Source organism: Homarus americanus, unplaced genomic scaffold, assembly GCF_018991925.1.
Source record: "Homarus americanus isolate GMGI-L3 unplaced genomic scaffold, GMGI_Hamer_2.0 scaffold56009, whole genome shotgun sequence".
NCBI classification, from domain to species: domain Eukaryota; kingdom Metazoa; phylum Arthropoda; class Malacostraca; order Decapoda; family Nephropidae; genus Homarus; species Homarus americanus.
This window is the reverse complement of record NW_024739542.1, coordinates 5,334,276-5,359,522: the sequence shown is the minus strand read 5'-3', so window position 1 is coordinate 5,359,522 and position 25,247 is coordinate 5,334,276. Positions and strand designations below refer to the sequence as shown.

The 25,247-nt window shown below is 38.3% G+C and overlaps 4 protein-coding genes across 4 annotated transcripts; 2 read left to right on the top strand and 2 right to left on the bottom strand.

The window, feature by feature from the left end:
* The first annotated feature begins 275 nt into the window (after window positions 1-275).
* LOC121874906 lies at window positions 276-3,652 on the top strand. Its single transcript, XM_042379247.1, has 4 exons — window positions 276-382; window positions 1,074-1,218; window positions 2,505-2,624; window positions 3,395-3,652. The coding sequence occupies exons 1-4, from the start codon at window positions 339-341 to the stop codon at window positions 3,497-3,499; spliced, it is 414 nt and encodes a 137-aa protein (XP_042235181.1). The 5' UTR covers window positions 276-338; the 3' UTR covers window positions 3,500-3,652.
* A 6,266-nt stretch (window positions 3,653-9,918) lies between these two features.
* Window positions 9,919-14,688, bottom strand: LOC121874905. Its single transcript, XM_042379246.1, has 2 exons — window positions 14,023-14,688; window positions 9,919-11,694 (listed from the first exon to the last, which is right to left on the bottom strand). Exons 1-2 carry the CDS (start codon window positions 14,329-14,331, stop codon window positions 10,816-10,818), a joined length of 1,188 nt encoding a protein of 395 aa, XP_042235180.1. The 5' UTR covers window positions 14,332-14,688; the 3' UTR covers window positions 9,919-10,815.
* A 919-nt stretch (window positions 14,689-15,607) lies between these two features.
* LOC121874830 lies at window positions 15,608-19,113 on the bottom strand. Its single transcript, XM_042379115.1, has 4 exons — window positions 19,007-19,113; window positions 17,806-17,947; window positions 16,552-16,668; window positions 15,608-16,194 (listed from the first exon to the last, which is right to left on the bottom strand). The coding sequence occupies exons 1-4, from the start codon at window positions 19,048-19,050 to the stop codon at window positions 16,090-16,092; spliced, it is 408 nt and encodes a 135-aa protein (XP_042235049.1). The 5' UTR covers window positions 19,051-19,113; the 3' UTR covers window positions 15,608-16,089.
* A 3,815-nt stretch (window positions 19,114-22,928) lies between these two features.
* Window positions 22,929-25,037, top strand: LOC121874829. Its single transcript, XM_042379114.1, has 4 exons — window positions 22,929-23,033; window positions 24,094-24,232; window positions 24,417-24,533; window positions 24,823-25,037. Exons 1-4 carry the CDS (start codon window positions 22,990-22,992, stop codon window positions 24,925-24,927), a joined length of 405 nt encoding a protein of 134 aa, XP_042235048.1. The 5' UTR covers window positions 22,929-22,989; the 3' UTR covers window positions 24,928-25,037.
* Window positions 25,038-25,247: the final 210 nt, after the last annotated feature.

The window sequence follows — 25,247 nt, the reverse complement described above, 5'->3', positions numbered from 1 at the left end:
AAATGTCTAGGGAATTTTGTCAGCACTTTTACGTCAAATACCTTGTACCGAAATACAGCAAGAAATCAAAGGGAAAATCCGCGTTTCGGGTATTTACACTTTAAAATAACTAGCGTGTTCTGTAGTGTGGCGAAATAAAAAAAGTACAGAAAAATATAATAGCAGAGATGAGTTGCTTCAGGTCACGTGAACACCATAAATATTTTCAAGGCGTTTGTCTGAATCCATGGGAGCTGCCAGCTGACTTGTAACACCCTTTACCTTGGTTCGAAGGGTCAGGACCGGTATAAAAGAGCTTGGTGAAGCTGCTGGTCTTCACTCAACCACTGACGACCAAGATGAAGTTCCTCGTGATCCTCCTCTTCTTCAACGCCCTCACATGGTAACACTCGTTTATTGTTTACTAGCAACTCATCTTGTATACAACTCGGGTATAAAAAACTGAGACAGTATGGTGACTATTTCATAAGAGGTGAAATAAATGAGTCCTGTCCGTTCTTTTTATCAACGTATTTAGTAAAAACGTAAATAATTTTTAATACTAATTAGATTGCAGCATGATATTAATTAATTTTTCAGCTAAGTCTTATTCACCTGTCATGCTAAATACAAATGACTGCGATAATAACTAAATATCTAAAAAAAAATCATAACTTCAAAACTTTTGTGTATGGGGACCATAATATAAATAATAATAATACAAATTATAAGTGAATAACATCATTATTAAATCAAATGATTTAATCTAACCTCAACTAATTCAGGTAAAGTTGAGTTGTATCATGATAGTAACCGACGCCGTAAGTGAAACAAGGAAAAGTGACATGTATCAACTTGTTTCCTTTAAGTTAAAGAACAAAACAAAAACAATTTATCCTTATTTAAAAAAAATAAAAAAATAAGAAAAGAAGATATTTGCCTTTTTAACCCTAATAACGTTGTTTCATAAACTCAACACACACACACACACCTGTACTCCTACACTCGTTTTATAATTACGGTTTCTCTCAATTCATGTTGTCTTCTCTCGGCTCTAGGAGAAACTCTTCCAATAATATTCTCTTACTCTACAGGGCTGAGGAAACAGGCGAATGTCAGTGCATGGCCGCCCTCAAGTACCACAGTTCTCATCCAACTTGTACATTGTATGAGATGGCGCCCTTTGAGTCCGCTGACTGTAATGATGTTGAAACTTGTCAGGCAGAATGTCAGAAGGAGGTACTGTACAGTCAAACTATCATCTCCTTGTGCCTTTCTTCCTTCTGTTTATTTGTGTTTCTTTCCACTGATTCTATTCAAGGATTTTTTTTTGACCCAGGAAGAATGTAGACAAGTGTCGTTGGCTGTGAAGATATTCGATGCAGTATGAATTAGAACTGAATCAACTGATGAATGTTATGTATGGTGCAGTAGGAAACACTGTGCGGCGGTGGTTGGGGGGAGGGAGTATACGATGAATGTAGGATCTTTAGGCCATGGGTCTTTTGGGTCACGGGACGCTTAGGCCACGGGTCTTTTGGGCCATGGGACGTTTAGTCCACAGGTCGTTTTGGCCATGGGACGTTTGGGCCACGGGTAGCTTGGGCCACGGGTCGCTTGGGCCACGGGTCAAAGTAATATAAATTACAACATAGTAATCATATTTATGAATTAGCACAGTTTATTTGATGTCATATATCATAATGTATCATACAGAATCAACTAAATTCAATATATTTCATTTAAACATTTGTTTGTCGTCCACGAAGATTATGGCTTATCCCACAGAGTAGTTCTTGGGTAGGTTTTCTGCCTTCCTTCATGCCCTGGCTCAAGTTGTAAAGGCGCCCCTGAGTTCATCATAGGCTTTATCGACCCTCTTAGTTGGACAGATACTATGCTCCTCCTGAAGTATTATCGTATCGACACGGGAGCTCTCAACTTGAAAACACTTAATAATTTTCCAGACTCTGGGATTACCATGACCCACAAGACTGGTAATCTTATTATTCTACCCTTCGCAGATGTTGTTTGTTCTAGGTTGGTTGTCAAGTATAACCTGGAACAGATTGGTAGTTTTTTAAATATTTTTTTCTTGGTTTATATCTCCATCATCTGGCCTAATAAAACCTCCTGGCCCAAACGTCCAAGGGTTGTGGTCCGTGGCCTAAACGTCCGTCTACCGCATATGATACAGGTAAACACTGTGGCAGGGAGTTCCACGCAGTGTTAGTCCGGGGTATAAATAGAGTTTGGTACGAATAGGGTTGATAAAGTGGAATATCATAAGAAGTGCTATGGGGCCTCCTAGATGCCCTCATAAGCTGAGTGGAGATGCGTGTTGGTGGGGCTGCCAGTGCTTATCTTTGAAAATCGGGATCTAGCAATTTAATCTGATTTCAACTTATAATCAATAATAAATTACCGTTTTGAATCAATAGAAAATTTCTCTTTCTAAATCTGTAAATAAAGTTACTAATTCTGATATAAAATTTTCCTTTAATAACATTGTGGTGTGTTGACAGTGGGATGCAGTGACTAACGGAGGGGACCTGAACTACATCCTGGACGACGGTACAGTGCTGGGCCAGAGTATGTGTACCAGTCTGAAGGAGGAAGGCTACCACAACCTGCAGCCTTCAACCGTGAGTACTGCTGAGAGAGAGAGAGAGAGAGAGAGAGAGAGATATGAACAGAATCTAAATTGCGAGAATTCATTGCTTCAGTTGTATACACGAGCAGTGTTGTGGAAATAACAGGACGAGTTATTAGCTGTACAGAATTGAGCAGGAAGTTTGTCTGAAAGATCCAAGTTATTAAAAAGTTTCTTTTAAATATGGAATGAAAAGTAGACATACTTATACTCAAAGCAGGAAACTCAAGGAGGTAGATGGTAGACCACGACAGTGTATTGTTTTCTCCCTGTATTTTTATCAGTCTTTTCGCGCTCACACACACACTCAGAAGCAGACATTCACACATACAAGCACACACGCACACAGACACAGTTACACACACATATACACACTCACACGCATACACTCACACACATACAGAGACGCAGATACACACACATACACACCTTTCATTGTTGATGATATGTAAGAATTGTGTCATTTCTTTTAGGTTAGGTTAGAATACACTTAACACTTTCCATCACACTTTTCTTACTTCATCTAGTTCTATTTATCCGTTAATTAATCTCTGTATTTCTTTTATTCTCTCACACTCACTCTCTTACACTAATCCCTTCTCTCTCTCTCTCTCTCTCTCTTTTACGCAAACTCATAAACGAACTCTCTTATAGAAGCTATTTATCTCTTATACGAATTCTTTGCTTTTAAAGATTGTCTCTGTTATCATTATGGATCTTCTCTCAGTCTGTAATAAACAATAAATCACGTTATTTTATCAGGTTTACCTCGCCTACAATTTGTGTTCGGGAGGCTGGAAGGACGTGAGTATTGCCAGCGACATGCTTCTGTGTTGTGAAGGCGGCGTGTACCCTGGCGAGTGCTAGCCGAAGTCCTCCTCCTCCGTGATGAGACTGAGGATGTCCTAACTATTTCTGACCCAATACAGTTTGATCTTAACCCTTGCTGATGAAAATATACCTCAATGCATGTAATCAGATATTAGTTAAGACAAATAAATTTGTTTTTAGCAAGATTTACTAATATCAATCTTATTATTCCTTGATATTTTTGGTCCTAATTAGTGTTTATAAAAGTTTTATGTATAAGTGATTATTCGAGAAGAGTTTACAAAAAACAAAAAAACAAAAAAACTTGCACACTTTCATTGTTCTAATAATTTCATCTCATTCCAAGCAGTCCGCATCAATGGTTAAGTAATGAACCCGATCAATCCACAACAATTGGCCTTATTTGATGTTGATGATAAGATCTTTCTAGCTACTGTGTGTAATAACTCGAGAACAACAGAAAGCAAACACCACTTATTTTCTTAGCCCAGCAATTCTAAATCATCAACTTTATCACTCCACAATTTCTTATCTTAATTGTTGGAGATCTCGACGAAAATGTTACAGGGTGTGTTAGTTGTCAACAATACAATCTATAATTTCTGTTCTTATCTAATCTTGTGTTTCTTGTAATACCTTCAGATAACAATGCTAAAATGATTCATCACATGTCACTCTGATGTTATTCTATCAACAACCATCGCACGCATATTTATCATGAAACTTCTTGAACAAACTAACTTGAGTATCATCTCAAAAATGTGAAACATGAAACGTCAAACGTAGTAATGTTATGTGCTGTCCTCGCTGGTCAAATTTTCTTCTTTGTAACTACGCACTTATATAACTATGCCAGTCTAAGGACACAATAACTAACACAATAAAAATAAAGTAAATAAAGATGTAGCAAGTACGAGTATGACGCATACTGTACTGGTGGAAGCAGTGGCTTATCGGTCCCTTGGCTGAGTAACGGGTTGGTGTTTATGAGCGCTTTTATGAGAAATTACGAAGCAAGAATTTGGGAGCCAAAATGTTATCACATGGGTGGTTTTGACTCCTGTTTACAACAATGAACGTCGCCGTGCGAGTAGATGGGAGACGGAACATAACTGCAACGTTTGGTGAGTGCAAAGGACGCAGCAGCTATACCTGATTCTTTTTATTATTAAAAAGGAAACGAGATAAATCGAAAAAAACTGTTATGGACTTTTAAGTGGCTGGCGAGGGGGAGGAGCGAGTGTTTATTATAGACTGGTTGGACTATAGTAACAACAGTAGGGAACAGGGAAGGCTAACTGCGTGTGTGGGGACTGTGGACGGTTCCGCGCGTGTAACACAAGTCAGCAACTCCTTGAAATTCGCAATAAAGTCTAAATGAGCTTGGTTTGTTCATCCGCACACTACGATACGGACACCTACGGCAGGATCCGTGAAAGCTTCTTCGTGAGCAAACACACGCGTACAAGTTCAAACACGCTTGTTTGCAAACATGCAGATCCACATACGTAAGTGTATTCAACTATTTATACATTCAAATGTGACTACAATTTGCAAATTTTATGCTTTATGATATACTCCTCAGTGTGTATGTGAATTATTGTGCATTTTTAATCTTAAGTACTGCTGATGAATAAGTATAAGAAATTTTCGTTTTTCAGATTTATCTGCAGACTGGAGAGAGAGAGAGAGAGAGAGAGAGAGAGAGAGAGAGAGAGAGAGAGAGAGAGAGAGAGAGAGAGCATATAATATGCTGTAAGAACTTCAACAATGTAACTACGTCATTGGGGTGGAAGTGCGTAGTTGAGTTGAGTTAGACACGTTAGACCAATGATAACCGACAAAGCCATCAAATGCTTAAATCAAGTAGGGAAGGTCCTTTGCCGAGGATAATTAATTATAATTATCAGTGGTTATTTCATATGAATTAGGATATTTATAAATTTATATGTAAATATGAATTTGCTTACTGATATTAATAATAATAATAATAATAATAATAATACTACTACTACTACTAATAATAATAATAATAACAATAATAATAATAATAATAATAATAATAATAATAATAATAATAATAATAATAATAATAATAATAATAATAATAATAATAATATTATTATTATTATTATTATTATTATTATTATTATTTTTAATATTATTATTATTATTATTCGTAGTAGTATTATTAGTAGTATTAGTAGCATTATTATTAGTAGTAGTGGTAGTAGATTGCTAACACAGAGCCACATGGGGCCTTTGCTGCATTCACCCATGGAGTCAAGCATCGTTGGAACTACCTGATGCGTACTATCCCTGATATAGGACCCCTCCTCCACCCTCTGGAAGAAGTTATCAGTGTCAATTTCATTCCTAAATTAGTGAAACACCCTGACTTAACCCCAGCAGAAAGAGCACTTCTTGCACTTCCACCAAGACTAGGAGGGATGGGACTAACCAATCCAGAGGAGATTGCTGCCACCGAACATCAAAATTCACTTAAGCTCACGGCAGCCCTCACGGACCACATAATAGCCCAGAATGCAACAGGGGAGGTGGATACCAGTGAAGTAAATAAGATTCGTAGGTCCATTACGACAGATCGACAGCACTGCCAAAATGATAAGTTGCAGCAACTGTTGCTGCAGATACCAGAAAATTTGAAAAAAAAAGTAACTATAGCGCAGGTGGTGGGCGCCTCGAACTGGTTAACTACGTTACCGATAAGGGCAAATGGTTTCAGTCTTAATAAACAAGCATTTACGGATGCCATTGCTCTAAGGTATGGTCGGCCAGTAGAAGGTTTGCCCTCCCAATGCGTGTGTGGTTCTTCCTATGATGGCGATCACGCCATGGTGTGCAAGAAAGGGGGCTTCATATGCATGAGGCATGACGAGGTAAGGGACCTCACCGCAAATATGTTGAAGGAAATCTGCCGGGATGTCATGGTAGAACCGACCCTCCTTCCATTGGATGGTGAGATCTTCCAACACAGGACTTCAAACACATCTAACGAAGCCCGTGTGGACGTCAGTGCTCGAGGATTCTGGACGCAGGGACAGCAATCTTTCTTCGACATCAGGATTTTTGATCCCATGGCCGCATGTCACCGTAACCTAGCTCTCGATGCTGCACATAGGAGGAACGAGAACGACAAGAGAAGGGCATATGGGGAGAGAATTCAAAACGTTGATCAAGGCAGCTTTACTCCTCTAGTGTTCACAACCTCTGGTGGAATGGGACCAAGTGGAAGATATTTCTACGCCAGACTCGCGGAGGTGATCTCCGAACAGAAGCAGCAGCCCAGAAGTTACGTTACAGCCTGGATGAGATGTCGACTGTCTTTCTCTCTCCTTCGGTCGGTTTTGCTCTGCCTCAGGGGAACGAGAGCTTTTGCCCCAATCCCGACAACTGCTGCAGGTATTGACTATGAGGCTACAGTCACTGAATGCCGCATAGATCTGCGGCTCAACTAATTCAACACAAATGCCGCATAGATCTGCGGCTCAACTAATTCAACACAGACAGGATAGCTACTTATGTATTAGGATATTTAATATTAAGGTAATAAAATGGTGGCGAAGGTGTGGCTATTGGGGGAGGCTGGAGGCCACGTAAAAAAAAAAAAAAAAAGTAGTAGTAGTAAGAATAATAACTGTGCCAATCGTCATAATAATATCTTATTTCTTTTGATTTCCTAATTATATTTGATATTCTTACCTTTTATGATTTTCCTTTCCTCGTATCAGCTGTCGTATACCAAAGTGGCGCCACATCCTCCCACATCAGTCCTTAACTGAGGAAACACCAACTTCGTAATACTTAATCTTGTTCTAAAATGTCACGCACTAACTATCTTTCGTAATCAAAAGCATCACCAAACATGCCCTTTTCTTCACGAACACCAGTGTAATAATCACTCGCTCTTCCGCTCAGAATTTACGAATTATTGAAACAAAAGATATCTCTTCTTGGTACATTTGTTATGACGATTTCGAAACGCCACGGCTGTCCTAACTTTAAACATGATTTTCCTTAATAGATGTCATGTCAAAAACTTTACAAAGATCTTCTTGATGTTTCCACGCCCAGCCACGTATTTTCAATGATAAAAAACAGAATACAGTACAAAATGATACATATCGTTTGGTAAACGTACTGTACTGTACATGGCGACGCAGTATCTCCCAGTAGGACGATTACACAGGGTAATTGTTTTTCTCGAAATATGTGTCTATTTTAAACTTGTATTGTTTATTTAAGTTTTTGGCTACACTGATTCCAAAAACGACGTTACCTTTTGTATTACATAAAAAACAAATCTCATAAATTAGCAATCTGTCATACCCATGTTTTCAACAGAAAAAACAAAACAGCATTGTTGATGTAAACTTATAATATTATTGCATTTTCTAATGAAAGTGTTATTTAACTAACATCGCTTAATCTATAAAACTATAGTATGTATAATACATTATACTTCACAGAAAAACAAATTCTTTATCAACATTTGCTAAAAATGAAAATCAACTACAGTACAACACTAATGCTAAAAATGGACATTTGAACATCGAGATCCTTCTCTCGAGATCCTTGTGGTCACCGCCTCTCGAGATCCTTGTGGTCACCGCCTCTCGAGATCCTTGTGGTCACCGCCTCTCGAGATCCTTGTGGTCACCGCCTTTCGAGATCCTTCTGGTCACCGCCTTTCGAGATCCTTGTGGTCACCGCCTCTGGAGATCCTTGTGGTCACAGCCTCTCGAAATCCTTGTGGTCACCGCCTCTCGAGATCCTTGTGGTCACCGCCGAATTAAACTCCATATGTAGTCACCCCATTACTCCTTCATCCCATCGCCCCTGATATTTCTTCTACATGGTTTGGGTACCCTGATGAAAATGTTCACCTGCTCTTCACTAACTCAACCCAAATTTTATCTCATTACCTTAAAAATAAAATATAAATATACATACCTACAAAACTTTCTTAAAAGTCACCAAAAGCCTGATTATATTATAAAAAATATCTATTAAAAAAAACTGTTGACAGTATGACAATCATAAACCAACACGTCCTAATTATTAACGAAACAAAAAAAATGACACAAAGAAAAATTTGTTGCAGTTATTAAATCGTCTTCATGATTTTCAGCTGCGACACAGATACGGTGGAGTGGTTAGTGATGTAAATTGGTAGGTAGTAGGCAGGTACCAAACAGGGACATACTACCGCCTGGGAAGATATTGGAAGCTTAATGAGTTGTCTAATGGTAGACCCTGCTGCTATATGGCATCACGAAAATTGTGACCAAGTCCCAGGTTGCTGATCTACTTTCTGCCTCATTTACACACAATTGTAGGGTTTCAATTGTTCCTCTTACTTTGACAACACAACATACATATATTTTTTCTCACTATTTACTTTTTTTAATTTTTGTGTTTTTTTATGGTTCTTTATTATTATTATTGCAGTGTTGTTATTGTTATTATTATCATTATATATGATGATTTAATTAATTTATTTTTATTTTTATTATAAATTTTATTGACTATGAATTATTATTATTATCATTATTATTATTATTATTATTATTATTATTATTATTATTATTATTATTATTATTATTATTATTATTATTATTATTATTATTATTATTATTATTATTATTATTATTATTATTATTATTATTATTATTATTATTATTATTATTATTATTATTATTATTATTATTATTATTATTATTATTATTATTATTATTATTATTATTATTATTATTATTATTATTATTATTATTATTATTATTATTATTATTATTATTATTATTATTATTATTATTATTATTATTAATATTATTATTATTATTATTATTATTATTATTATTATTATTATTATTATATTTGGGCCCCCCCCCCCAGGTCGTGACTTGTGCCCGGGTGGACTCATCCCCGTAAAAAAAAGAAAAAGAAAAAAAGACCTCACACGAAGATGTAACTCTTTAAGCAAAAAAGTACAGCAGAACAATACAAAGCATATCATAGCACATCTTACTTTAGAGAGGTAATAAATATATACGCTAACTATCATCCTTAGAGGGTTAAACTGTCATCTTCAAAGCGTTAAACTGTCATCTTGAAATGGTTAGACTATCGTCTTCAAATGGTTAAAACATAAATCTTCAAAGGGCTAAACCATCGTCCTCAAAAGATTAAAGATATAGAATGCGAGACAAAGCACACACACACACACACACACACACAAAACTATTAAGAATGTCCTGAAATAAAATTGGAATCGACCCGTTTTCTTTAGTGCTTCCTTATATCACGAGTCCGTTATTTGTGAAGCCTCATCTGACTCATTATAAGGAGAGACAAGTCCAATATATACAGTAGAGGTTTAACTTTAATTCAGGTTTTCATTGCATTTTTTACTATAGAAAGAAAACAACTTTACGTAATGTTTTTTTTCTTATTTAATTCTGATATACTGTACAGCATTCATGGAACATTTTCTTAACTTGTCTCTGTATTCGTCTTGTTGAGTAAAATACAAAACACTGCAAATATGATCATTTCTGACAGAGTGAGAGAGAGAAAGATCAAAGTGTATGTTCTTTTGAGATAATTATCATAATATTATGAGTGATAATTATCGAAATAATGCTAATATTAATAGCAATTATAAAAGTTGTATAATAATAATAATAATAATAATGATTAATAATAATAATACTATTGGTTATGGTACCCAGTTTTCAGAGCTCTGAAGATGAAACAATCAGTATTCTGGTAGGGAAAGGTACAATAATTGTGAACATACTATTTAATATAATGAACTTGTAGCACCAGCTCTACAGATATGCTCACACACACACACTGACTCTTTTGTGTTGTGAAGTGTTTATCATGCTAGTCTGTCGAGCCCATATTTTCCAAGTGAGACAGGAATCACAGGATATACTGTAGTATGATGCTGCATAGTAGTATGTCTGTCAATGGTAAAAAGGCACAGCCTAATATATATATATATATATATATATATATATATATATATATATATATATATATATATATATATATATATATATATATATATATATATATACAGTATATATATATAATATGTTAATGTCTAGGATATAGTATACATACTGTATATAATAGTTAATACTAAAGTTGTTCAATATTCTGTGTTTTAATACATGAGATTGAAGAATTTTAAGATATGAATATATGTTTTACACAACAAGGGAAGGTGTGGAAACGTGAGTGGGACGCCGGTTACGATTGTTTTTATTGACGTCTTTTGAGACGATAAACACCCTACTGTATCCTGTAAAGTATAATCCAGTTCATACGACTGCCACAGGCTTGAGAAGTTCAGGCTCAACATACTTGGACCATATACAATAACAAAATACAATACCTACAATTATGAAGACTATAATTAGGCTCAAAATAATTCCCAGGGTGGTTTCTATGAAGGTGAGAGGCACGACATCATCTGGTAACTGGAAAATGGTTATATCGGTGTTAGAGCTGGAGTTGAAGACGCCGTCACTTAGGAGTATATTGTTGCAGGTGACGTTGATCACATTAATTTGTCCTCCAGCCAACACCAGACCTCTGGGGTGCGCCATCTTCAACACTACATTCTTCAGGATCAACACTCCCGACCCATTAACAATAATGCTCTTAAAATCCAGTTTGTTGATGATGACATTCTCCAGGGTCAATTCTCCCCTCTCCACCAAGATACCTTCAGTTTCCACCATTGAGATATTGGAAAAGTTGATGCCGTGCAATGAATCAGAGTCAGATTTTACCACAAGTCCTCCTGAATGTATGGTAGATATCCTGGATGAGTGTAATGTGAAAGTACAGAACCCTAAAATGATAAGTTGGTAGAGTTCATGGATGACCACGCGAAAGAACGTGAATACACCCCTTGTTGCCCCTGACGTCAGACTCAAGGAGATTATGCTACTGTCGAGCACTTCAACTTGGTGGAACTTTCCCGCCATCTTGGTCACATTAGAGGTTTGAACAACAGCCCGATGAAGGGCAGGACACTGGTTGGCTGGGTCACTATAGTCAATGTGATTGATTGTGAAGCACTTGACGAGGAGGACTGACTTCAAACACAATGGGTAATAGTCCAGATTAAACGCTCCAATGACCAACAGGTGTCTTGTGTCAGGTCCAGCGTGCTCAGAGAGTTTTACCAATTTCTGGAAGGAAAAAAAAAAAGAAAATAGATCATGGAATTTAATGATGACAAAACACTCATCTTGGACTTATTATATTATACCTATGTCTCGTTTGAATTGAAATATTAACATTTAGGAAGATATCTAACACACACGCACACACACACACACTGTGACGACTCTATCCCCTCCTCAGTCTACCACCATAACCACCACTTGCCCCAACTTGACACCAGGAGAATAAACTACTTCACGAAGCTACTCGACCCCAGTGAGCACCGGTTCAGAATCAGTTTCCCATCCGACTATGAGAACGAGGTATCGAGGCAAGTGTGTGTCTGCCTGGTAAGCTCATTCAATCTCTTCTCTGCGGCCTACGGCGTTCTTCTTCCGGAATGTGGACAAAAAATTGTATTACGGTGTTGTGATGGTTTGATGGGAGTGGACTACAGCGTTAATCCCTGGTTCCTTGTGGTTGGCCATCTCAACCTAGACATGCTACCTGAGATGCCATTTCTATCAGGTATTTGTGTTGTTGTATATAGTATGTGTATTTAATGTTTAAAGTAAGAATAATCAGGAACTATTCTGGTGTGATTTGATTACTGCATACAGTAGTTGTGTTTAACTTGTGTTATGTAATGTACCTAATTAACTGTATTAATAGGTACTTAATGATATAAATGCCATTTAGTGACTCGGTTTATTTAATAATCTTCTTATCTCTTTCATACCTCAAATTTGTGTCACGATAACAGTGATTCTTATGTGTGTGCTCCTTACTTGCTGCATCCACGTATTTCAACCCCTAGATTATCCGCTCGTTATTTTAACTTGTCAACTTTGGCTTTCCTCAATGTTGTGGGTAGCAAAGAGAGATATCACAAAACACACACACACACACACACACACACACACACACACACACACACACACACACAGAGACCAGGATAATGAATTTCAAAGGTCACACCCGCGTCATAATAAACTAATCTGAGACTATTGGAGGATAGCGCACTCAAACCTAACCTAACCTAAACAAAAACATAAAATCAGTTCACAAACAAGAAATACCTATCTAAATACTGTAAATTAGTACCTGAGTACTATAATTTAGTACCTAATTACCGTAATTTAGCACCTAGCACATTAAGAAAGTAATGAAATATTTTATATTTGGTACATTACCTTAAGGAACCATAGCTTTTATATAGGAAAAAGAGATGTAAAAATAGAATATTTGTTTAAGTGAATATTTGCAGAATGAATATTCAATTAGCGAGGGAATCATGAAACTGGAAAAATAAAAATTTTGAAACGAAAGCAGTGTACTATATTTTTCTGCTCTAACACTCTATATAAATATCAATATAGAGCTCCGTGGTTGTACTCTACCGATTCTGAACCATTTGATAGCTTCTTCATGAAATGGCACAAAATTGCAAAGACAAAGGTAAGGTTAGGTAGGTAAATATAAGTTAGGTAAAGTTAGGATAGGTTAGGTAAAGATAGGTTAGATAAAGTTAGGTTTGGTTATTTTAGGCCAGGTTTCATTAGGTATGGATTGGTTCGTTTTTTGTGTTTAACATACGGTTTGGGTTAGGTTGGAAAGGTATTCTTGAATTTTCTCAAGAAATAAATATGAAACTCAACCAAAACACATCAAAATAAACTGTAAAAGCATAATTTCGTCCAATAAGTCGTGGACGGTCCTAAAACGAATAATGACCCAAAACTTCAAAGTTCCAGCCATAAATTTTCGAGAATACAACAGTGTCCTACTCATCTTATATATTGCAATGATACTCTGAAGTAACTACCAATTTTGAAGAGTGGACTGTTATCATTACTATATGCATTAAGTAAAGAAAGAGCTCGTAAAGACTAATGAACAGTCGACAGTCAACAGAACAGAAGTAGGAGCACGATTCACCTCACCTCTCTTTACCTTTCGGAAATCGAAAGAAAAACAAGTTTCTGTTCCTTTTAGAGTTGCTAGAGCATTAATAGCTGTACAGTACCAGGGCCCCATTACAGCTGTTATAAAAATGAACAATGCAATAGAAAAACGTTATTTTGCCGTATTCTTCGTGTTTCTCTCTTTATGCCTTCCCTGGTAATTTGTATTTTTTCCGACCTCTTTGCCGGAATGTCTCAGAATCCTTGTTCAGACCAATCTCATGGCCCCGCCCCGCACCGTTAATTTTCAGAATCCCGCAAATTGATCTGAAGTATCAGGAATAGGACTACATACATACATACATACATACATACATACATACATACATACATTACATTACATACATAGCATAACATTACATACATACATACATACATTCATGTACGTACCTTAGTGTGGGAGAAGTCGCATGTACGCAATCCGGTGGTGGCGTTTGTGAAGCACTGAGGTTGAGATGTACTGTTCTTGCCTCCGACCACATTCTCGTTACCATTATCAGCTACACCACCACCATCATCATCATCACTACCATCATCATCACCACCACCACCATCCCCACTAAAAACTAATTCCTCATAGTTATTTTCCCTGTTAACTACAGAGTTCCCCACCGCCCCACCAATGGTCAGTCCTGAGGCTATTATGACTGACACAATAATGAGCTTCAAGTAAATGCTAACGTGACTTGATGATGCCATGGTTCTCTCTGGCCCAACACACGTGAGCAGTAGTGAAGGAGGGGTGTCTCAGAGGCTGACTGGTCGGTTGATAGACTGTTACATACTGTACACACGAAATGCAGGACGCAGGAACAAATTTCACAGTAGATAAATCCAACAGTGAAGACGTCAGTTTTGAGGGATTTTACTGGTATTCAAACTCCAGGTACTGATCGTCTCTATACGGGTTTCCTTAGTAATGATATTCTTTATGGGTAAATTGCTCTCGCTCTCAACTTTGGCGCGTGTTTGAGGTGAGGTTCCGCTGACAACTGTGTGCTGTTGTTTTTTTGTGTTGGCAGACGGGGATCCCAGGAGGTACTGCGTCGTGGAGATGGCGTTATACCTCCGTGACTTTTAGACGCAAGAGGTTTCCGGTGCTGAGAGATAATGTCTCTCTGTCACCAGTCTTTGTCTCCATCTACTGTACGTGTCTCCTACCAGTCTTTGTCTCCATCTACTGTACGTGTCTCCTACCAGTCTTTGTCTCCATCTACGTGTCTCCTACCAGTCTTTGTCTCCATCGACGTGTCTCCTACCAGTCTTTGTCTCCATCTACGTGTCTCCTACCAGTCTTTGTCTCCATCTACGTGTCTCCTACCAGTCTTTGTCTCCATCTACGTGTCTCCTACCAGTCTTTGTCTTCATTTACGTATCTCACCATATTTTGTTTCCATCTAACTGTCTCTTGTCATTTAATTTTTTCATTTGCATATTTATTTTTTATTCTTTCTTAATATCCATAACTTAATTACTATATGACGTGTGTCTGTGTATGTTTCTGTGAGTGGAAATATGCTCCCCTCTCTCTCAACCTAAAGGAGGATGTTAACTTCCATCCTTACAATTATGCAATAAACAGTATCAACACTTAAAAGAAGGTTATGGAGTAAAAATAGAAACTCAGTTGTCTTACATATTAAATCTCTGAGAAAATAAGATATACACATAATTTCTCAATAAGCAGACGATAAAATGGACGAATCAAAGGAATAATAAATGGAAATGTAAAGGTAGGACAAGAAATAAGTAGTAGATAAATAAATAAATGTTGAGATATAGACAAAATAGAGTAAATAGGGAAGATTGTCCAGTTAAAAGTGTCAAGAGAGAGATATTTTTATGAAATCAATTAAATCATAAATTTCGACGACTGATACAGACACTGAACACCTTGGAGCTGGCTTATGCTGGGTGGTGACTAAACATACTGTAAGTACAGTATTTGGAGTCGACGAAAAACACACTCAGAAAATCATCTTATCTACTCTTTTATTAATGCCAGGTAATGACACACATCTAAAGAGTACATCATTTTCCAAACAATAAAAGTCCAAGAGTCTTTTGTTTCACTTAAAATTAGACTGAAAAACAAAGTCGAGAGATATCGGGTGGTAGGGAGTGGTATGGTACGGTAGGGACATGGTAGGGGGTGGTGGGGACATGGCAAGGGGTGGTAGGGTGTGGTAGGGACATGGTAGGGGGTGGTAGGGACATGGTAGGGGGTGTGGAAGGGGTATGGTAGGGGTTATAAGGACGAGAATTGGTAGGGACATGGTAAGGAGTGGTAGGGACGTGGTAGGGACAAGGCAGGGGGTGGTAGGGACATGGTAATCGGTGGTAGGGACATGGTAAGGGGTGGTAGGGACGTGGTAGGGACAAGGCAGGGGGTGGTAGGGACATGGTAATCGGTGGAAGGGACGTGGTAGGGGGTGGTAGAGACGTGGTAGGTGCTGGCTAACAGTGGCCGGGGTACACTCCGTCATTGCAGCATAGCTTATCAATGCTAGCCAGGCCGTTGTCCATCCAGGGGCCATCACACAGTCCGTAGTATAAGTTCACCTGTGAGGCATGGGTGAGGTGTGTTATTAGTGGGCGTCCTAGCAAAACTATGGTCAATATTCTTTCTCATACTCCCATGGTTAATATTCCTCATACACCCAGGGTCATTATTCTACTCCTTATACATTCATGGTCATTATTCTTTCTCATACTCCCATGGTCAATATTCCTCATACACCAATGGTTAATATTCCTTATACACCCATGGTCATTATTCTACTCCTTATACATTCATGGTCATTATTCTTTCTCATACTCCCATGGTCAATATTCTACTCCTTATACACACACACACACACACACACTCTCTCTCTCTCTCTCTCTCTCTCTCTCTCTCTCTCTCTCAGTAATATTAACCTCCTCAGGCTCGAGATTATGGAAGCCCTCCAACGCCAAGTCATCGCACATGTCCTGCCCTAGGGTAGAGTTGCCGACAATCATATCAAGATCGCCGTCCTGACTAGCGCTGACCCACTGTAAGTACAGAAAGATACAGTGATAGTGACACAGTTTATTTAGCCAGAATGAAACTTAGATCCAAATATGAATTGAAGCAGTTTACTATTGAGAGATATAAACAGATATAGCATGAAATTTAAACAGTTTATATTGCCAGAATAAAACAGATACAGCGTCAACAACAACTGTCAAGGGTTGCAGCTGTCTTGAAGGTTATAGTCGGGGTTAAATTTTCGCTCCCTCCCAAACTAGAGCAGCATTGACCCCAAGTGAAGTACAGTATAACAGTTTACCCGCACTGGATGACAGCCAGGTAAGTTCGAAGACTCATTCCCGTAAATACTGTTCATTTATCTCAAGAAAAGCATTCAATAATTAAGAGTATCATCTGGTTAATGTAAAATATTTGTAAAATGAACATTGAAATTTGTTTGCGTATATAGTATTTACCAACGCGGAGCAAACATCGAAATAATAGTGAATATTTTCTTGTCCTTGTGGTATCTTTCGTAGTCAACGCAGTAATTTCAAGCGTCTGAATTTACCTTTATGTTTTGACAAGTTAAAAAAGTTCAATATGAGCTTCTTCGTGGCCTTGCAGACATCATAACTATTAATATGTATTGCTCGTATTTTGTTGGTCTAAGTGACCGTCCATACAAACAGACCAGTTTAAAATTTTGACCAAAATATATATTGAAATTATCGCCATAATCATTTAAGGTATTACATGGAGGTATACAAGGTGTCTCGACAAAATGTAAACACACCGCTTTACATATTTTCGTGGAGATCGCGTGAATGCTTATAATACAACTGCAACATTGTCCTCACTTGTGGGAGACCTCACACATCAACACGTGAGGGCAATGTTGCTGTTATAATACAAGCATTTACGTGATCTCCGCTGAGATCTGTCAGATAGTGTGTATATATTTTTCTGAGACACATTGTATATTTCACAAAAGACCCAAACTTGGAATGTCTAATACTTTATGAAGACCAGGAGGGCCTTTGTGTACCAGGGACATCAGGGCTGCATTTTGACCTGTGTGGGCCTTGGTGCAATTTAAATGTTGGGGCAGCTGCACCCTTTTCACCACGGTAAAGGGCTGAGGGACATTAGCACTTTGACTACAGTGTTGAACTAACCTCTTCAGTACAACGAATTTGGCAGTAACCGGCGTCATCACAGTCCTCGATTTGCGTGTCTGGGAGCAGGTCCACGATGAACTCACCCTCAGGCAGGGACACGAAGGCGGCGCAGTGGCAGATATCTCTGTCTTTCCCGGCCCTGTGGAAGATGCTAGCGTGACTCCTCAGTGGAACAGTGATGGGGGGAAGGCTAGAGGGGTCTAGGGGGAGGGCTAGGGGAGGAGGAGGAGGAGGAGGAGGAGGAGGAGGAAGGTGGGGATAGGGGGGTGAAAGGAGGGAGAGGATGAAGGGGATAGGGGAAAAGAGGAGAAGAGGAAGAGGGAGAATAAGAGGAGTGTGATAAAGGAGAAAGGGGGAGGGGAGGATGAGGGGGACGATGAAGAGAGGGAGGGAGAGTATGAGGGGGACGATGAGGATGAGAGGGAGTATGAAGGGGTAGGGGGAAATGCGGGAAGGGGAAGATGAAGAGGAGGAGGTGATAGAAAGGGAGGGGGAGGATGAGGGGGGAAGGGAAGGACGAGAGGAAGGGGGAGGAGGACGGGGAGGGGGAGGAAGAGGGGAAGGGGAGGAGGAGGGGAGGGGAAGGATGAAAGGAAGATAAGGAGAAGGGGAAAATGAAGAGAACTTAGGAGAGGAACATGAGAGGAATGAGAAAAACAGCATAAGAGAGTATATTTCCTCTGACCCACAATCATGTATATAACTAATGGAGTACAAGTCGTCTGTGAAGTTCTCTTGTGTCTATATTCCCCTCCTTCATCTTTCTATCTATTTATGTATTTTTTTTTTATTCTTGAACTGCTATCCACATTGATCTACAGTTTGTAATGATCTGTATGTTAAAGTGAAAGTGGGGGTCCATTGACATAACTGGCCATTAATGTGGACACAGCACTCAGTAACTAAGCCTTGATTGAATACACAAGGAAGTACTGTAGTGTGATGTGTGTGCACTGATCTCAACCACCTTCGCTTACCCAATTGCAAAGTTCCCGTAGCTGTAAATTGGGATTGCCCGGGGATCGAACCAATTACTCTTAGAACAGAAAGTGAGTGCAGTATTCAGTGTACAAAATCAACTAATCAGGTTACCTCTACGAATCTCCTATTAGCTTCAACTTATTGTGATTGTAATAGTCACAAGTTAATGACAAGTTAAGGTCTTCCCCTCGAGTGAGAGAGTTCAGGACAGCATTACCATGTCAGGGCGATGATGGAGAAAAGAACTAGGATGGACTTCATATTTCTTGCTTCTAGTAAGAGACACTGTGAGAGTCTTCAACCACAAGTCAGTTTTATACTAGCTTGTCACAGTCTCCAGATAGTATTCAAGGTAATGCAGTCAGCTGGTCGCTCCCACAACTCTCGGTCAACACCTGTGTAAAAATGGTTGCTTTCGTGTCTGCTAGCATCGTAGTGTTGTCGCTATGGTGGCGTGTTACCCGTTGGTCACCACACTGGCGCCCGGGAGACCTGCTCGACTGTAGGGCCAACTGGTTGTTAGTTAGTTAATTAGTTAGTTGATTAGTTAGTTAGTTACTTAGTTAATTGATTTGCTGGTTAGTTAATTAATTAGCTATTTAGTTTATAAGTTAGTTGATTCGTTATTTAATTAAATAGTTATTTAATTTATTAGTTCGTTAATTAATTGGTTAACTATTTAATTAATTAGTCAATTATACAATTTATTAGTTAGTTAGTTAGTTACTTGGGTTAGTTAGCTGATTCGTTAGAGGGACAAGGGTCATAACATTTCAAATAAGGTTAAGTCGACACCTTGAACCTTAACTATTGGTGTAGTGTCTTTATTTATATGTATTTAATTTATCTCTCTATATTGTGTGTGTTGTAATGTTGGCTGTTGTATTATTGAGTCCAGAATGTGTTTACACTTGCTCTCCTTGTATGAAAATTCCACTGGGTATTAATTACATGTATTTCATTACAGGGAAGATATATCACATACAAATTACGGTCTCAAATGTTTCTATGATTCTTGGGGGCAAATTTCTGTTTAGTTTGGTAAAAGGGAACTAATATAATGAAATCACAGCAGGTGTATGTATAAATAAATAAATTAATAATATATAGGCCATCTCACTTTGTCTGATAAAACAAAGATATTGATATGACTTTGACATCTCAGAATCTCCCGAAAAAGATTAATTAAATGGAGAACCGATGTTATTCTTTTTTCCCCCGACATCTTAGTTTCTCCTTATTTAATTATTATTATTATTTTTTTTTTACAGGGAATAGCCCACCCGGACACAGGTTATCGACCCACAACGGAGCCTGCGGGGCGAAGAAATAAGAGTAAAAATAAATTGAAAATAGAAAAGAAAAAGACTAAATTAATCTACACCACGAAGATGCCGGAATCCAGCTTTTTGAAGTGAGACAAATTGTATGAGTGTGGAAACACAGAAGAAGGCAGAGCATTCCACAGTTTGGCTGTGGGGAAAGAAGGATGTACTTTAACGGGCTATTCAGTGTGAACGACATCCACACAGAAACGGTGGGCACCGCGGACAAGGCGAGTGTTACGACCCCACGACCTTGCCGGCGGTACACAGGATGCCAAATCCATTGCCCATTAAAGTACCTGTAAAAGAGAGAGAGTGAAGCAACATTGCGGCGAAGAGTTGGACAGAAGAAGAGCCACCCCAGATATGAGAGCAGTACTCCAAGTTAAGACGAATGAATCCCTTATATACTTGAAGCAACTGCTCAGGAGTGAAGTAGCTACGGCATCTGTACAGCATTCCCAGCTTTCAGGAGGCAGCTTTAGCAATGTTGTGGATGTGTGACTTCCATGACATATTAGAGGAAATGGTGAGGCTTAGCATATCTACCTTAGAATTTGGCTGAATGATTGGGTCCTAAAATGTGATTGGTTGGAGATCTTCTAATTTCGTAAGTGTAATTGGGAAATACTGTGTTTTATTACTATTTAATTTAACCAAGTTTCTACCTCCCCATTCGGAGATGCAGTACAGATCCGCATTATTAAATGAAACGATATCAGCTCTATAAACAGATCTAGTTTGAGAATTAGAGGGAAAGGAAAAATGTGAAGAAGAGTGAAGAGTGGAATCATCAGCGTAAGAATATGGATGAAATTAGTCGTAGTGTGAAGTAAATCCTTAATAAAAAGAAGGAAGAGAGTAGGTGAAAGAACAGAGCCCTGTGTAACACCTTGAATCAATCTTTGTCACGTTATTCTCTCTTCAGTATTTTATCCCATTCACAGGCCAGTCAATATAGTGTATTTGTCAGCATATCACCCCCCTCCTATTTCGCCCTGTTAATATTTCCTCTGATCAGTTTATTCCAAGTTATTATAATTGTCTCCCCTCCTCTAGTCCAACCCCCCCTCACTACGCTTGCACTATCTTTTTTTTTTACCTGGGACACAACTATCAGGAGTTATAAATTGAGTCAATAGTACCATACTGAAGTGATGCCATGAGAGTGAGGTGGAGGTGAAGAAGTTCAGTCACATTCCACCGTACTCAGTAAAAAAAACCAAACGACCCCTGCAGTAGCCGACCTTGTCATGGTTCAAGGTGGGGTTGTCAGGTGACATGCCTCAGGAATACAGTCACCTGAGATAACGTCATGTGGTTGCTATACACTTATCACTGCATTGGTTGACTTAAACCTAAACTAGCTAACATTCTTATACCTTATTCATATGAGTGTTGTGATTTTGTCAGAACATTATTTCTATTGTTAATGCTATTATTATTATTATTATTATTATTATTATTATTATTATTATTATTATTGTTGTTGCTATTACTATTTTTATTTTAGACAGTGTTATTGGGATGTTATAGCCTCACATTCTTCAAGCACACTGTGTATGTCATATCCACTTAATAACATAAACAACGGTCGTCACACAGTTTACAAATGTATCTTCAGCAACACCTGGGCAGATCAATACAACAGTCACGCCCTCGTCTGTAAGGCCTAGAGGGATTGGCATAAGGGACATAGCAAATACAATATATCAGATATCCATTGATCCAACAAGAAGCGTCCAGATGGAATCACACTGCAAATTACAGAGTGACTAACAGAGGAGGTCCAGAAGTAAGCCCTCAAAAGATAGTTATAGCTCATCATAATCTTAATTGTTCTTCTAAAAAGCTTTGCCCTTTCCCTTACATTATTTGGTAGAGGCTAGTTTGGATTAGGGTAGGTTAGATTAGAGCAGGTTTGATTAGGTTAGGTTAGGTTGGATTGGATTAGGAAAGTCAGATTCGGTTTGGCTAGGTTAGGCTGGGTTGGATTAGGGAAAGTTTGGTTAAGTTAAGGTAGATTATGTTAGGTTAAGTTAAGTTGTTCCGTCAGCCATCCAGGATCAGATATACCGATTGTAAGAAGCTCTATGGTGAGGTTCTAAAGTTACTTGAACAAGACTGAGTAAGAACCGCACTTGGCTGCTCCCAGTGTTTAGCTCAACTATAGTGATCTTTTGACCCGCGAAAACTATTTTGTTTATTCTACAGTGAGTCAGTCTGGCGGGAAGCTCTCTATGTTCCACCAGTCCAAGTGTCATGTTCCTCTTGTATTTTTGTCCTGTGGAGTTCCATGTGTCGACCTAATAGTAAGCATCTCTCTAACCCCTTGTGTACACACCTCCTCCCACTGAACTGAATAAAATCGTCAAACATCAGATGTGGCGTCCCCTTCAGTAACCGATCATCAAGTGTTTAATAAAATAACCTCACTATTACGTTAGAAATTAGACAGTGAGGCTCCACCTGCAGGTTATGTATAATAATCTCTTTTATATATGACGAAGTGTGTCTCTAATACTGGTAATATTTGATTCAGTATTGCAATAAATTAAAGTTAATATATCAGCTGTGTTCCCTACAAGGTCGCTATCATTCGAGTTTCTCAGTTTCTCTCAGTAGCAGATGCATTACCGGTGAAATTTCAACAGAGAGAAAAAAACAACTTAATTTTAATATTACGTGACTTGCATAACAACAGCCAGAGTGGATACAGTTGCCAACGGCTAAGTGAGCCAGGTTCATTTCCATGTCCTGGGAGTCGACAGGTGACAGTGTCTATTGAAGGGGGTCATGGAGGGCGCCAGCTACTATAAAACTGCTTGCTAGAGGGGAATTCATCAACAGTTTCTTCTACGAGCGAAGAAGAAAGATGAAGTGCTTTTTGGTCCTCCTCAGCCTCTGCGCCCTGGCCTGGTAACACGAGTCCAAGTTAAAAATTTTGTTTACTAATTTTCCAAAGGTTTTCTGATTACTATTGTGAAGTCAACCAGACTCCATATTAAGCCACACAAGGTATTCCATTCATCCCAATTACCACATGAATTTAATTATCGTTGATGTACTAGAAATAAAACACATATTCCTTTTATACACCAGAGCAATGATCAATGGATTTACATACCTTAATTATTTCCCAAACAAGTATTACTTAATCCAGTGTGTGTGTGTGTGTGTGTGTGTGTGTGTGTGTGTGTGTGTGTGTGTGTGTGTGTCGCCAGTAAGAAGACAGAGAGGAGGATTAATTTCTTGTTGTGTTTAGTGTGAAGATCGCAATAAATTCTTATGACAATATATCTGTAATGATCATCTGTGTCTGTAACTATGTAAGATCTCTGTTCGTGGGCCAAATTTTCTGTAGACACATTTGTAAATATTAAAACACACACACACACACACACACACACATTCTCATTAGATTAGAAATATATGAATGAATCAATATATATCATCTCCCTTATCTCTCCTTATCTCTTAACTTTATTTTGTTTAAAAGTGAATCGTCTTATCACGTCACCAAAATAATCTAGTAAAGCCAAATTATAAGTATTTTTTTTAGACAAATCTTAGAAAAAACGTGAAATTTTTTGTCTCTCTTCCCCAGAACTTGAGAAAAAAAGTGCAATTTTATTTTCTCCACAATAACTTCAAATAAAAGCTTATTTTTTTTTACATTCCTCCCCAGAAGTTAGAAAAATCCTTCAAAAATCATCTTTTTCTTCCCAAATTTCAGAGAACTAAGTTGAATTTCAGATTTTCTTTCCCAAACCCCAGACAAAAATATAGGTTTAAAATTATCGTCGTCTTAACATCAGATAAAAAAAACAAAAAAAACAAAAAAAATACAATTATTTTTTCCCAAATATTTTATAGAAATTAATAAAGCACGGTATTCCTGAGAGAGAGAGAGAGAGAGATTTATATGGTTCACTCCCGCATCTCAATACAGTATTTCTACATCCACCTTATGCTCCAGGGGTCAAGAAGAGCATCTATGTGGGTGCGGCGCCTTCGCCAACACACCGGAGGGAGAGATCATGATCGACGAGCTCCCGCCTATTGAAATCGCGAACTGTGAGGAGGGAAACAGATGCCAACTCGTGTGTTCAGAGGAGGTCAGTTGAGCACACTGCTCTTACCCCGTGTGTCACTGCCAGTACATATGAAAGTATCATAGGAGGGTGAATGTCAGTTCATCTGATATTATCAAACGTTATTAACGGTATCGCTGACATATTATCCAAAGGCGTTACTAGTGCAACATATCATTAATGGATATTATGACTTATGTACCTCCAGTGGCTGAAATATACGAACGACGGGGACCTGAACCTCCTAGTGGGCAACATTACCCTGGGCCAGGAGATGTGTGATGGTCTCGAAAGACTGGGCTTTAATGACTTCGCACCTCAGGAGGTAAGTGGTGTTATGAGAGAGAGAGAGAGAGAGAGAGAGCAAATTGTTGTTCTTATTGTTCATAAACACATTTAAATCTTTTAACGTTATTACTGCGCTTCAACAAGTAAGGCCTTTAAGTGCGTATTTTTGTAAACACACAAGTCATCAACAATGAGAGATAATATACGTCACTTAAAAATCTTACATAGTTAACTACAGCCAGTGTTTACCGCATTGAGGAAGATTTACTGTGCAGTTATGAGTCTGTCGCAAAGATGAATGACTAATGTCTTTTTTTTCCATTCAGATTACTCTGTACTACAACGTGTGTGAAGGACCGTGGGAGACGAATGGTCTGGCCACTGACGACGATCTCTGTTGCGTGAATGGTGTGTTCCCTGGTGAATGCTAAGATCTTCACGTAATGTACTTGTAGCAGCTGTAACAAATACTCCGATCTTGGACAAATTTCAGGCTGTTTGAAGAGGCACTGATATGTTATTAAATTGTGTTTAGAAATTATGTCTGTGTATTTAACTATCCACCTTTACCTATATAAATGAATTCTATGAGTAGTCAGGTCAATATCTCTCTCATATTTGTATTCTTTAAAACTACGTGTTGAGTCGCCCCGCTGCACCATGACCTTTAACGACAGTGACATTTTAACATCACTTCCTTCGTACAGCATTGCTCATGAGAATTCCCACGATGATGTGCGTATCTGTGTGT

What these genes read in the sequence shown, in the direction of transcription:
- LOC121874906 (XM_042379247.1), top strand. Translation starts at nt 339, where the DNA reads ATGAAGTTCCTCGTGATCCTCCTCTTCTTCAACGCCCTCACATG. An exon ending in TTCTTCAACGCCCTCACATG is followed by an intron (nt 383 to 1,073) that starts GTAACACTCGTT and finishes CTTACTCTACAG; the next exon opens with GGCTGAGGAAACAGGCGAAT. An exon ending in ACAACCTGCAGCCTTCAACC is followed by an intron (nt 2,625 to 3,394) that starts GTGAGTACTGCT and finishes TTATTTTATCAG; the next exon opens with GTTTACCTCGCCTACAATTT.
- LOC121874905 (XM_042379246.1), bottom strand. Translation starts at nt 14,331, where the DNA reads ATGGCATCATCAAGTCACGTTAGCATTTACTTGAAGCTCATTATTGTG. An exon ending in GCGACTTCTCCCACACTAAG is followed by an intron (nt 11,695 to 14,022) that starts GTACGTACATGA and finishes TTTTCCTTCCAG; the next exon opens with AAATTGGTAAAACTCTCTGA.
- LOC121874830 (XM_042379115.1), bottom strand. Translation starts at nt 19,050, where the DNA reads ATGAAGTCCATCCTAGTTCTTTTCTCCATCATCGCCCTGACATG. An exon ending in TCCATCATCGCCCTGACATG is followed by an intron (nt 17,948 to 19,006) that starts GTAATGCTGTCC and finishes CATCTTCCACAG; the next exon opens with GGCCGGGAAAGACAGAGATA. An exon ending in ATAATCTCGAGCCTGAGGAG is followed by an intron (nt 16,195 to 16,551) that starts GTTAATATTACT and finishes CATGCCTCACAG; the next exon opens with GTGAACTTATACTACGGACT.
- LOC121874829 (XM_042379114.1), top strand. Translation starts at nt 22,990, where the DNA reads ATGAAGTGCTTTTTGGTCCTCCTCAGCCTCTGCGCCCTGGCCTG. An exon ending in AACTCGTGTGTTCAGAGGAG is followed by an intron (nt 24,233 to 24,416) that starts GTCAGTTGAGCA and finishes ATGTACCTCCAG; the next exon opens with TGGCTGAAATATACGAACGA. An exon ending in ATGACTTCGCACCTCAGGAG is followed by an intron (nt 24,534 to 24,822) that starts GTAAGTGGTGTT and finishes TTTTCCATTCAG; the next exon opens with ATTACTCTGTACTACAACGT.